The sequence below is a fragment of the Drosophila busckii genome, chromosome 3R (assembly GCF_011750605.1).
Source record: "Drosophila busckii strain San Diego stock center, stock number 13000-0081.31 chromosome 3R, ASM1175060v1, whole genome shotgun sequence".
Taxonomy (NCBI): Eukaryota; Metazoa; Arthropoda; class Insecta; order Diptera; family Drosophilidae; genus Drosophila; species Drosophila busckii.
The window spans coordinates 4,567,181-4,578,431 of NC_046607.1; the positions used below are offsets into that span (position 1 = coordinate 4,567,181).

The 11,251-nt window shown below is 36.6% G+C and overlaps 5 protein-coding genes across 5 annotated transcripts; 4 read left to right on the forward strand and 1 right to left on the reverse strand.

Moving 5' to 3' along the window:
* The first annotated feature begins 127 nt into the window (after positions 1-127).
* Positions 128-1,660, forward strand: LOC108602026 (39S ribosomal protein L37, mitochondrial). Its single transcript, XM_017990028.1, has 4 exons — positions 128-377; positions 434-781; positions 839-1,119; positions 1,179-1,660. The coding sequence occupies exons 1-4, from the start codon at positions 202-204 to the stop codon at positions 1,601-1,603; spliced, it is 1,230 nt and encodes a 409-aa protein (XP_017845517.1). The 5' UTR covers positions 128-201; the 3' UTR covers positions 1,604-1,660.
* A 195-nt stretch (positions 1,661-1,855) lies between these two features.
* Positions 1,856-3,188, forward strand: LOC108601469 (the record flags this gene model as incomplete). Its single annotated transcript, XM_017989368.1, has 4 exons — positions 1,856-2,019; positions 2,090-2,245; positions 2,299-2,465; positions 2,524-3,188. Coding segments are annotated over 4 exons (1,113 nt in total), but the record flags the coding sequence as incomplete, so codon positions are not given.
* A 74-nt stretch (positions 3,189-3,262) lies between these two features.
* On the reverse strand, positions 3,263-4,508 carry LOC108601468. Its single transcript, XM_017989367.1, has 5 exons — positions 4,414-4,508; positions 4,222-4,357; positions 4,008-4,161; positions 3,759-3,948; positions 3,263-3,464 (listed from the first exon to the last, which is right to left on the reverse strand). The coding sequence occupies exons 1-5, from the start codon at positions 4,506-4,508 to the stop codon at positions 3,263-3,265; spliced, it is 777 nt and encodes a 258-aa protein (XP_017844856.1).
* Positions 4,509-5,505: 997 nt separating this feature from the next.
* On the forward strand, positions 5,506-7,813 carry LOC108602954 (glycine-rich cell wall structural protein 1.8). The gene is made up of 5 exons (XM_017991306.2): positions 5,506-5,611; positions 5,669-5,880; positions 5,940-7,220; positions 7,285-7,612; positions 7,666-7,813. Exons 1-5 carry the CDS (start codon positions 5,568-5,570, stop codon positions 7,727-7,729), a joined length of 1,929 nt encoding a protein of 642 aa, XP_017846795.2. The 5' UTR covers positions 5,506-5,567; the 3' UTR covers positions 7,730-7,813.
* A 178-nt stretch (positions 7,814-7,991) lies between these two features.
* LOC108602953 (micronuclear linker histone polyprotein) lies at positions 7,992-10,465 on the forward strand. The gene is made up of 4 exons (XM_017991305.1): positions 7,992-8,083; positions 8,143-8,357; positions 8,418-10,284; positions 10,345-10,465. The coding sequence occupies exons 1-4, from the start codon at positions 8,040-8,042 to the stop codon at positions 10,430-10,432; spliced, it is 2,214 nt and encodes a 737-aa protein (XP_017846794.1). The 5' UTR covers positions 7,992-8,039; the 3' UTR covers positions 10,433-10,465.
* The last annotated feature ends 786 nt before the right edge of the window (positions 10,466-11,251 follow it).

Below are 11,251 nucleotides of genomic sequence, written 5' to 3' on the forward strand. Positions count from 1 at the left end.
TTTAATAATTGTTTTCAAATAAGCTAATCTATTTAAAAAAAAAGCTTTACGTCTCCAGGCGCGTGTGGCGGTGAGACGATAACTTAAGAAATTCTATTCGACCCATCTCTAGCAGGCACAACAACAAGACTTCGGCACATTTCATAACCAAACGCTTGCGGTGCATTTATTTTTAATTTTCTTCAATTAAAGCTATCTAAAATGCGTTTGACTAACAAACTATTTGCCCAGCATATTGGTTGGCATTTTAAGAAGCACTGGCAGGTTCAGGGCAGACGAGTGCCTAGGGAGACAGGTGCCGCTGCTGAGCTGCTTAAATTTGGCATACAAGTAAAATCTCCAGAGGAATTGCTTAACACCAAACATGAATTCCAATTGTGAGTAAACATACAACATTTATAACTAAATTGTTAATATTAAAACGTGATTGTAGCGTGAATGTTGTGGGCGCACATCCGAAGCCTGTTGCTGATGACCAGTCCAATCCAAACTGGCATAAGACTGCCTGCAATTTCTATGGGGATAGCACTATTTTGATCGGTGGACTACCACAGGCACAGGTACTGACGAACACAATTGAAATCAACAGTTTTCCACGCCAGATCCAGGACATCATTCAGAAAGTTCAACTACCAAAAACTATTGATCGCGGTGTACAGAATGCCATATTTTCATCTCACTTGTTAGATGCAGAGCAAGTTAAATTACCAAAAGTGAAATTGATCGATAGGCCTGCATACAATTTGCCTCGTTTGTATGGCATATCACACGAAAGACGCAAGTATGGTTTAAAATCTTTTACCTGACGTACAGCACTAAATGTGAATTTTTCTTTTAGCCGTCTGTTGGTAAATAAACTTCTGTCGGAAATTGAAAAGTTAGCAGGTCGTTCGGTGTCTATACGTCGGAAGCATATTGATAATGTCACATTTCAAACTGTATTGACTAAGGACAACGATGTGTTTGCCTTTCATATTGGCGCAGATAAATTAATAACCTCAACGAAACCTCTGGACGCTATTAAAGGTAAATTCGATGGAGAATTACCCGATCTTTATCCAATGAAGTGCACGATATCAATGCAAAAGCGTCACATTTACACAGAGAACAATTTTTATCGTAAGTCGACTTGCAGGAGACTTAGATTGCAGATTCTAACAAAGAATTTTCTCCATTAGCGCTTCGAGCTGAGATCAACTGCTCACATCCACATACCATATTTTCGTTCTTCAATAATAATTCGGTGAGCAATGTGCATGGAGCTGTTGTGTCAAAGAATCAATTCCAAGCGCGTACATTGTTGAAGGCTTTTGCGGCTGCCGCCTCAAGGGCCAAGCAATTGTATGGTAGTGCCACCAATGAGGCGCTACCAAGGCCAATAGTTGTGCAAAGTGTTCAGACAGATGGCAGAATATTCCACTTTGGTGTGCTTCAACTTAATACACTTAATCTAAACTCTAGCAGCACAGTAAAAAATTATTGGTTTAATCGGCCAAGTGTTGAGTTATTTGAGGAATGTTGCTATCAAACTGGCAGGCCACATCTTGAAAAGTTTGACCATGAGCCTTTTCGCATACTAAATGCTTTCTATCATAATTCTTAGTATGCAGACGCAATAAAGTTGATTGTTAAAGAAAACCAAAACTAATTTGTTATTGTCATTGACCCACTAGCACCTCATTCATTAACACTAACCAAAATTTCCATACTGCATACATAAATATATTTGCGTACATATTTTCAAACACTTTTGTTATTTTTCCACTATTACCATTATTAAGAATGCCATAGCAACGCACGTGCTTTGAGCTGTAACACACAGATATACAGTTGTGATAATCGTAGCTGAAGTTTAAATTTAGGGTTGTTAAAGGCCTTTATACCAATACACGTACAATTTTCAAAATTGAAAGTCAGTAATATGAATAACAGTACATCATCGGAAAATAGTGAGACGCCAAGCGTTGAAGAGCAACAAGCAATTTTAGCCACAGCCAGACGAGCTTCAGCTTTAAGCAGGTGAGTCACAAATATTAGCACATACACACTCATTATGCCTTTAAAATAAATTATTTAAATAATATTGTAGAGCAAAAAGCAGCTGGAAACGCATGAAGGAACTAGCAGCAGAGAAAGAAAAGGAAAATGAGAGCAAACGTCCACCCTGGCGTGCTGTTAGTGTTTCGACTCTGCCCAAGCCAGACAAGAATGCTTTGCTGCGTGCCAAACTTTTGGACGCATCCAGGTATAAAATAAATTAATTGATTTAAATTTATAATCATTCATGTAATTGCCTAGACGCTTGAGAGCGGGGAAGAGTAATGTAGCTATTCAAACGGATTTTGTGCCTACAAAATTGATGAAAGAGGCAAGCATAGGTGCGCAAATTGATTTGATTTTATTTAAGGATGTAGGCATATTAACGGATGGACAATACTCGAAGAGGAAAGATGGTGTACAACAATGTATTATGCACATTTATATATATGTTATTTTTATTATTAATTTTTGTGTGTTGTTTAGATGTTTTGAATTATTCTGTATCGCAAATGACCGATGTGGTTGACACAGCTCATGCTTGCACTCAAACACTTTTACCTAAAGTCTACGCAGATAATCTCATAAGATCTTACCTAGCTAATGACAATGATGCTAAATACGATATGGAATCTAATGTGAGAGATCAAGCCAATAGGCTGCGTTTGCTTAGTAGCAATGAAGAATCGCTCGAGCTGAAGCCGGCTTTAAACTTGAAGCCTACATTAGCTTCGTGGAATTTCGACGATGATGTTATTGAAATGGATGAAAAACAAAATTTCATCCCATACATTATTGAGTCCTTTAAGCCATGGAAGAGTTTTACGCCATTTCCATTTAGATTACAAGGCAACAAGCTAATAGGTAGACAGCAGATCGATTGGTACGCCCTACTGCAGTCAATTGATGATTTAATACAAGAGTCGAACAACTTGGTGGATAAGCTGGAGCGTGTAACGGCTCAAAATAAGCTATATCACAACCGTGTGTTGAGCAATTTGAATGAAATAAGAGCATTTGAACCAACTAAGCTGGCACTTCCCTCAGAACACTGGCTGCCCATTATTGAGGAACAGGAAAAACAGTTGCAGCAATTACTGGATGGAAAATAACGCGTAAATATGATAAACTTGAATATTATAACTGTTATTATCTCAAAGTTAAATGTTGCATAACACTGTACATTTTCGTAATTTATAAAAATAATATTCACACAACACAAATTTTACGACATTTTTGATTGTGGTGAAGACTTGCTCTTTGCTTGCTTCTTGGGCAGTAGTTTCATAAGTATATTTGTGGCCGATTTGCTATCCAATGGACATGATGCATACAGTTCTTCGCACGGTCTATCATTTGTCTCTTTTCCATGCTCCAATGCCTCTTTTATGGCCGTACCGTCTAGAAAATAGTCTACTAGAGAATTTCTGCAAATAAAAAACAAAATACGATAAAGAAATAAAAAATAGTTTTTACGCCTCTTGAGTGATTAACTTGTATATAAATAGGTATATCAGAATCATTATATGTTTAAAACGTAAATAATATTAACACATTTGTCTTGTTTGTTTTTATTATTATATTTTTGCATGCTAAAAATAGCTTTCGCTTAGGTATTTTGTGATTGCTGGTATTGCTAATATAAACAATTTATATTTAGCAACCAAAGTCATCCAAATAGCAGGCAAACAAATTAACATTCAAGCATTCTTTCAACTTACTCGGACAGCATATGAATGAATTCGTCCATCTGGTCCGATACTCCAGCCTTCATGTTGCTCTCCGTAGAACGGACATAGCCACAGACAGCACGTTGCATGCAACTGGTTGAGTCAATGTTGTTTTGGCCTAGCACATCGTCAATTTTGTTTATCATGCTGGATAGTGAAGATAAATCATTGTCGTCTTCGCCTTCGCAAAATAAAAGTCAAGCTTGAGTGTGTGTGTAAGAGAAAGCAAATGTTACTTACTGCGTCCATAGCCGCCATAGCCACCATGAAAGGCGGACAGCAGCTTGGGTATAAGTATAATGGCACCAATGCCAACAAGAGTGCCCAGCACAACACCTCCAAGATCCAGCTTTATAGGATTATATGCAGAAAGTCCAGTGCCACCTGGGTATCCCTAAATAAGAAAATAAGTATCTTTAAAGAATTGCTCATTTAGTTTTGAAGACATGCGTACATTCAGGCTGCCATATCCAGTAGTATAGCCCAGGCGTTCTAGTCTATCCTTAGTTGATGCTGTTTGTGGTTCATTAAATTGAGTTTTGTTTTCACTGGGGTACGAGCGACTCCATTGCGATTTCTCAGCATAAGCTCTACAAATTGGTTATATTTAAAATACTTATATTAATTGACAAAATCTACAACTTACTTTGGATTGACTTCGTATTTTGGATTAGCTTGGGTATAGCTAAGGAGAAACAGCATGCCAAGCAACTCCAAGAGCATTAAGTATTTGATATCCATTAGAAATACGGTATAGATCCTTAATCCTTTAAATATTGCGGTTAAAAAAACGGTTGTACTTAAGCGCACTAACACTTTACTTTGGCTTTCAGCTCGAAACTAATCATCGGAGTTGTGACAACACTCATATTTATATCTGCACAACGAAACTGAAATTATTTGACGCGCTTTTGAAGATTTCAACAATTTGTACACTACTTAAATTGTCAAGTAAATGCTATTATGCGATGCATGCAAGCGAGCATAAGTGTCAGCGAGCTTACATACATATAACAACATAAGTTGGTAACAAATATTCAAGGAAAATATGAAATCATTCTAGCACAACGTCAAAACAAAATAATACATGTAACCATATTATGTACACGTGTATGTTTGTATGCGTATTCATGTAATTAGTAAATTTATTTGCAATTTAAAGACATACTCAATTATTACACAAAATTATTGCATCAACATAACGAAATATGTGAAATGTACTTGAATAAATGGGTAGATATAAACTATACAAAAGTTTTTGAATTACACCAAATTCAGCTTATTATACATATAACTGATTCAACTGTTGTTAATATTTAGCATTCCTTAAGAATGTTATTTTATGGGAACTTATACAAGTTTAGTTTCGATATTATATTTTTGTTATGGTATGTTATTGATTTTGGACAGTTTGGCATGCCCGTTTTTCTTTGATTTTATAGGTACAAGGTAGAGGCATTTTTATGTATGCGAGATATAATGTGACTGAAGTAAGTGGAAGTATTTGCGCCTACATGTCAAGTAATCATATTATGCGCTAGACCAGAAAATTTGTAGTGTTAAGTCACTGACTTCTTCAGTCTGGAATTTCCTATTGTGTTTATTTAAAAGTATTTTATAATTTTTAATAAAATATCTATCTCATTTTTATTAAAACAAATAAAACTCCAGTTGGCCCTGACGTTATTGAGCATTCTTATGACTATTAGTAATTTTATTGTCTTGGCATTGAGTGTCAGACACATTAATTGTGCAAAACAAATTCAAAATTTGAAATGAATATTTTATTCAAATAAAAAAATGACTTTGGATTTAGAACATCTTTGTTGTGAACTATCATCTAGGTATGTAACTCTTATAAAATCAATAGATTACGTTAAAATTTATCCTTATCACTTTAGCTCATCAGCTGTGAATATGTTTGACATTGATAAACATAGCAGGTGTAGTCCGTGTCGCTGTCCTAACTGCTGCACAAATCCGATATTAAGTGATCATACCTATTCTCTTCTTAAAAGGATTTGCCATAAGATAATAAGAAACTATAACCGCAAAGACTGCCAGGAGAAGTATAGTGTATTTAATGGAGGAAATAGCTTAAACTTCAAAACAAGTTGGTCTTAAAATATTAAAATTTGTCATTTAAAATTTATTCTTTTTTGTAAACTTAAGATGACGATATTACTGGAGATCGCCAAAGAATGGGTGAACGATGTGATGGTCGATGCAATATGAAAGATGGTGGCTATGGTAATGCTTATGGTGATGGCGGTTTCGATAACCACAAAGACGGTAAGTCAAGGAGAGGGACATATGGTGACGACGATGTTTCTATAACAAATTCAGGAAGAGTCATTGGGAAAGGACGAGGAAAATATGATGGAGATAGGAATGATGCTTATAAGGGATCGGGAAAATCAAAGAGAAGTGCTGGTAGTGTTACTGGAGATGTTGGTGACAAGAAAGGATCCAGGAAGCAAAAAAAAGGACAGGGTGAAAATGAGGATGGCGAAAAAACTGGAAAATCAAAGAAAGGCCAGGCTGACAGTGGTCCAGATGCTGATGGTTCCGGAAAAAAAGGATCAGGTAAATCAAAGAATGCTCAGGGTGGCGATGCTAATAAAGGTGGTGGCAATCAACTACTGGCACAGTCAAAGAAAGTTCCTGGAGGAAAGGCTGATGGCGATGGTGGTAGCGCCGATGGTGGAAAACCTGGGCAAAATTCCGGAAAAGACGGGGCAAAAAACGAAGGTAAAAGTGGAGGAAAAGGAGGGAAAGGAGAAGGAAAAGACAGGGAAAATGATGGTGGTAGTACAGGTGGTGATAGGTCTGGTACGAAAAATGCCGGGGGAAAAAATGAAGGGAAAGGAGGAGGAAAAGGTGGAGGAAAAGATGGAGAAAAAGTTGGTGGCAAAGATGATGGCAAAGGAGATGGCAAAGGAGAGGACAGCGGAAAGAGTGGCGGAAAAACTGGCGGAAAAGACGGTGGAAAGCACGGCGGAAAATATGGAAGCATAGATGGCAGCAATGGCGGCAAAGGTGGTGCCAAAGATGGTGCCAAAAGTGGCACCAGAGATGGCAAAGGAGAGGACAGCGGAAAGAGTGGCGGAAACGACGGTGGAAAGCACGGCGGAAAATATGGAAGCATAGATGGCAGCAATGGCGGCAAAGGTGGTGCCAAAGATGGTGCCAAAAGTGGCACCAGAGATGGCAAAGCAGAGGACAGCGGAAAGAATGGCGGAGAAACTGGCGGAAAAGACGGCGGAAAGCACGGCGGAAAATATGGAAGCATAGATGGCAGCAATGGCGGCAAAGGTGGTGCCAAAGATGGTGCCAAAAGTGGCACCAGAGATGGTGCCAAGAGTGGCAGCAGAGATGGTGCCAAGAGTGGCAGCATAGATGGCAGCAAAGATGGAGGCAGGGATGGAAAAAGTAAAAAGAAAGGCATCGATGGTATTAATAACAATAACAATTTATGTATATCAGAATCGATATTTCTATATAATGCATTTTTCAGGGAGTGGTGAAAGAGAAGATACTGATGGCGAAGGCAAGGGAAGAAGCGGAAAAAAAGGACAACGCTCTAGTGCAAGCGGTAGAAGGAGGAAATCTAAATCTAGCAAGGTCGACGATGAACTAGAGAATTTCTTAAGTGAATCTGGTCATATGATTAGGGGCGATGGAATAGATAAACGCGGTGGGAAAGGATCAAAGATATGTAAAAATAAAAAGTTTACGGGCAGACGGAGGTGCTCTAAGGAAGCTGAAATGCCAAACCGTTTCGCCGCTATTAGACCATGTGATATACTACGCGTGGGCATGGAATACCGGGATATGCTAAGATGGTTTGTAATATTCGCCTAGGTATTAACTTACTAACTTTGTGTTTGTTTTATAGCAATCCGTGTTGTGCTCCTGCTTGCTGTAACATTATGTGTTCACCCTGTAGACGTTTTTATTGACAGTCCTAAATACTTTTTGATATGGTTTTGATGACTTGATATTCACAACATTTTTATATACTTTTTACAAGATATTCATCCCAATAAATTGTTCTAATTTTGATAGTCAGTTTCTTTTTATTTCTGTTGGTATTGATAGTGGTAATATTAAAAGATCTCAGATATTTTATCTATAGTTTTAATTAATTTTGGAAGTCATTTTAGAAAAAGATTTTTAACATCTCTGGTATTTCAGTTGAAAAACTATAGCATTTGAATTTTACGTCAGTATTCAGAAATAGTTTAAATTTAAAATGAATATTTTAATAAAATGGTTTTTGACCTAGAAAATCTTTACTGGGATGCAGCATCGAGGTATGCGATTTCCTTGCAGCTTATATTCTTTAAAACTTAAGCATCTGATTTTTATATAGTTCCTCAAGCTCAACCAAAATTTTTTGCAACGAAAATATAAATAAATGTAGCGCTTGCAAATGCCGGTCAAGTTTAAGTAGTCATACATATTCAATTCTTAAGAGGATATGCCATAAAATTTTTAAGAAGTACAATCGTCAGCAATGTCGTGAAAAGTATTCTATCTTTAATGGTGGGAACAGTTTGAGTCCCCATGGAGCTGATACACTTAAGTGTAAGATATAACAAATAATCATAGGAAAATAACTTATAAACAAAAATTATTTCATCTAAGGTGACGAATATAGCGATAACAGAAACAACTATGATGAACAGAAGAAGGGAAAAGATCAGACAGTTAATTCTGAAGATTCCTCTTTAAAAAGAAAGAAAAGCCTATCATTGAAAAATGGTGTCGATGTCGAGAAAAATATGCCGTCAAAGTTATCAAAAGGTAATTTTAGAAAAAGTAGTGGGCCAAACGAGAGCGAAGATAAAGGAGGAATTTCGAAAAGAGGAAAATCAAAAGGCAATATAGACACTGACGATGATGAGAAAGGTAGAGCAGGAAAAGGTGCAGGCAAAAAGAGCACCGATGGTGATGAATTCCGAGGAGCTTCGAAAACAGGAAAAGGCAAGGGGAAAAAAGACAAAAATGAGGAAGAGAGAGGTGGAGCTTTAAAAACAGAAAAAGGAAAAGGCAAAAAGGACACCACTGATAATTTCAAAGATGGAACTTTGAAAAAGAGAGCGAAAGGCACTAGGGATACTGAAGATGAAGATAAAGGGAGACCTTCAAGGCCGGGAACAAGTAAAGGCAAGAAAGACACCGATGATGATGATGAAGGCAGAGCTTCAAAGGCAGGAAAAAGTAAGAGCAAAAAAGACACTGATGATGATGATGGAAAGTCGAAAAAAGGAAAAGGTAAAGGAAAAGAGGATTCCAATGATGAGGAGAAAGGTCTTAAAGCTTCGAAAAGCGGAAAAGCAAAAGGACAGAATGACCCCGATGATGATGAGAAAGGTAAAGTTTCAAAGAGCGGGAAAGCAAAAGGCAAGAATGACACCGATGATGATGAGAAAGGTATATCTTTAAAACTTGGAAAAAGTAAAGGCAAAAAGAGTATCGATGATGATGAGATACATGGAACTTCGAAAACAGGGGAAGCTAAGGCAAAAAAAGACCCAGATGCTGAAACTTCAAAAACGGAAAAAACAAGTGGGAAAAAGAGCACCGATTTAAAGACAGAAAAAGGAAAAGGCAAAAAGGATACCGCTGATGAGATCAAAGATGGATTTATGAATGTGAAAGCAAAAAACACGCGAGACAACGAAATTGATGATAAAGGCAGAGCTTCGAAGCCGGGAAAAAGTAAAGGCAAAAAAGATACGAATGATGATGATCAAGACAGAGCTTCGAAACCGGGAACAAGTAAAAGCAAAAAGGACACCGATGGTGATGATAAAGACGGAGCTTTAAAGCCGGGAAAAAGTAAAGGCAAAAAGGACACCGATGATGATGACAAAGGCATTGCTTTGAAACCGGGAAAAAATAAAGGCAAAAAGGATACTGATGATGAGAAAGATGTGTCCGTGAAAATGGGCAAGGCAAAAGACAAAAAGAATAACATTGATGAAATTAAGGATGAAAATTCAAAAGCGAAATCGAAAAGCATGAAAGATGTGAATGCTGATAGTAAAGATGGACCTTTAAACGTAGGAAAAGGTAAAAGCAAGGTTTCAATAAAATTCAAAGTCGAAGATGATAATGCAAAGGGTAGTAAGAAAGAGGCCTCATTGCCACAATATCTGAAGAACAAGAGCGGTAAAGATGATACTAATACCAAAATTCAAAGCAGAAAAGCTCACAAGACAGCGAGCCATGAATCCTATATGAAAAATAGTCCAAACGATGAACGAAAGGCAGGTCTTACGAGAGCTTTTGAAAAAAGTCACAAAGCCGCCTATAAAGTGCATGATATGCAGGACATTAATACATCAAGTGATCGGCGAGGCTTCAGAGGATCGAAAATCATACAAGGCAAAGGGCAAATCAAAACAAGATTGTACTCTCGGAGGTACGCACCACCGAGTCGTCTGGATGAAGTTCGGACCTGTGATGTTCTACGTGCAGATTTGGAAATGCGAGAGTGTACAAGACGGTTTGTAATCAAAAACTATCACACTTTTCTAAACTTCTCTAGTAACACTTTTTATTTTAGTATACCACGTTGTGGATATGCAAATGAAGCTTGTAGGATATGTTCACCATGTACAGAAAATGTATGTCTTATAGTTTGTAGAACTTAGCCAGCGTTACATATAATAACAAATACGAGAGAGGAGGAATTATTTATTTGAATAATTTAAATTATTTATTGTAACTATTATTTATTTAAATACAAATATATAATTTATTGACACCTTAAAAGTGTCTAAGCATATATTGTCCTATAATTTTAGCTTACATATCATACGATAGTAAATTTGATTTCTTTTCTTAGTCTTTGCATTGACTCTCTTAAGGTTAATGCCATTAAAAATTTACAAATTGTTTTGACTTTTTGCCTTGCGGGTATTTATATTTATTTACATAGTCTAAAAAAAAGTATATTATTTATTTATTTATCATACCTTACCTTGAATTTTAGCATGAACTCGTATGTCCTTGAGTATGTATGCCTCAAGCATATGAATTTTTTACTTATAATGAGAGCAATAAAGCAATGCTATATGTACAAATTTTGTCAACATGGCAGCTATATGTATTGTATGCTCAATAAATCCAGAATATGAATAAAATTCATTACCATTTAAATACGTCAAAATAAAAGATTTTAAACACAAATACAAATATGTACATGAGAACATATGCATACATACGTAAATGTGTAAATATTCATGGTAAATCAGTGCTTTTATCTATACACAATGACAAATATGTATTTTCGTACATCATCCTACGTAGAATTTTGTGAGTACTACGTATAGGTTGTGCAGAATATTAGATTTATGTATAGTATATCTATCTACATATCTACTTATATACACAAATGTAAAGTGAAATTACGCGCTCTTCTCTATGACGAGAGATGTCAAAGTTTGTTATTCCAAAAATAAATACTATTT

Bases quoted from the DNA above. Each gene is read 5' to 3' on its own strand.
- LOC108601468 (XM_017989367.1), bottom strand. From the start codon at position 4,508: ATGGATATCAAATACTTAATGCTCTTGGAGTTGCTTGGCATGCTGTTT. The intron at 4,162-4,221 runs GTACGCATGTCT...TTTCTTATTTAG, and splicing joins CTGGATATGGCAGCCTGAAT to GGATACCCAGGTGGCACTGG. The intron at 3,949-4,007 runs GTAAGTAACATT...TATTTTGCGAAG, and splicing joins CTATGGCGGCTATGGACGCA to GCGAAGACGACAATGATTTA.
- LOC108602026 (XM_017990028.1), top strand. From the start codon at position 202: ATGCGTTTGACTAACAAACTATTTGCCCAGCATATTGGTTGGCATTTT. The intron at 782-838 runs GTATGGTTTAAA...TTTTTCTTTTAG, and splicing joins ATATCACACGAAAGACGCAA to CCGTCTGTTGGTAAATAAAC. The intron at 1,120-1,178 runs GTAAGTCGACTT...TTTCTCCATTAG, and splicing joins CACAGAGAACAATTTTTATC to CGCTTCGAGCTGAGATCAAC.
- LOC108602954 (XM_017991306.2), top strand. From the start codon at position 5,568: ATGACTTTGGATTTAGAACATCTTTGTTGTGAACTATCATCTAG. The intron at 5,612-5,668 runs GTATGTAACTCT...TTATCACTTTAG, and splicing joins TGTTGTGAACTATCATCTAG to CTCATCAGCTGTGAATATGT. The intron at 5,881-5,939 runs GTTGGTCTTAAA...TGTAAACTTAAG, and splicing joins TAGCTTAAACTTCAAAACAA to ATGACGATATTACTGGAGAT.
- LOC108602953 (XM_017991305.1), top strand. From the start codon at position 8,040: ATGGTTTTTGACCTAGAAAATCTTTACTGGGATGCAGCATCGAG. The intron at 8,084-8,142 runs GTATGCGATTTC...ATTTTTATATAG, and splicing joins TACTGGGATGCAGCATCGAG to TTCCTCAAGCTCAACCAAAA. The intron at 8,358-8,417 runs GTAAGATATAAC...ATTTCATCTAAG, and splicing joins TGGAGCTGATACACTTAAGT to GTGACGAATATAGCGATAAC.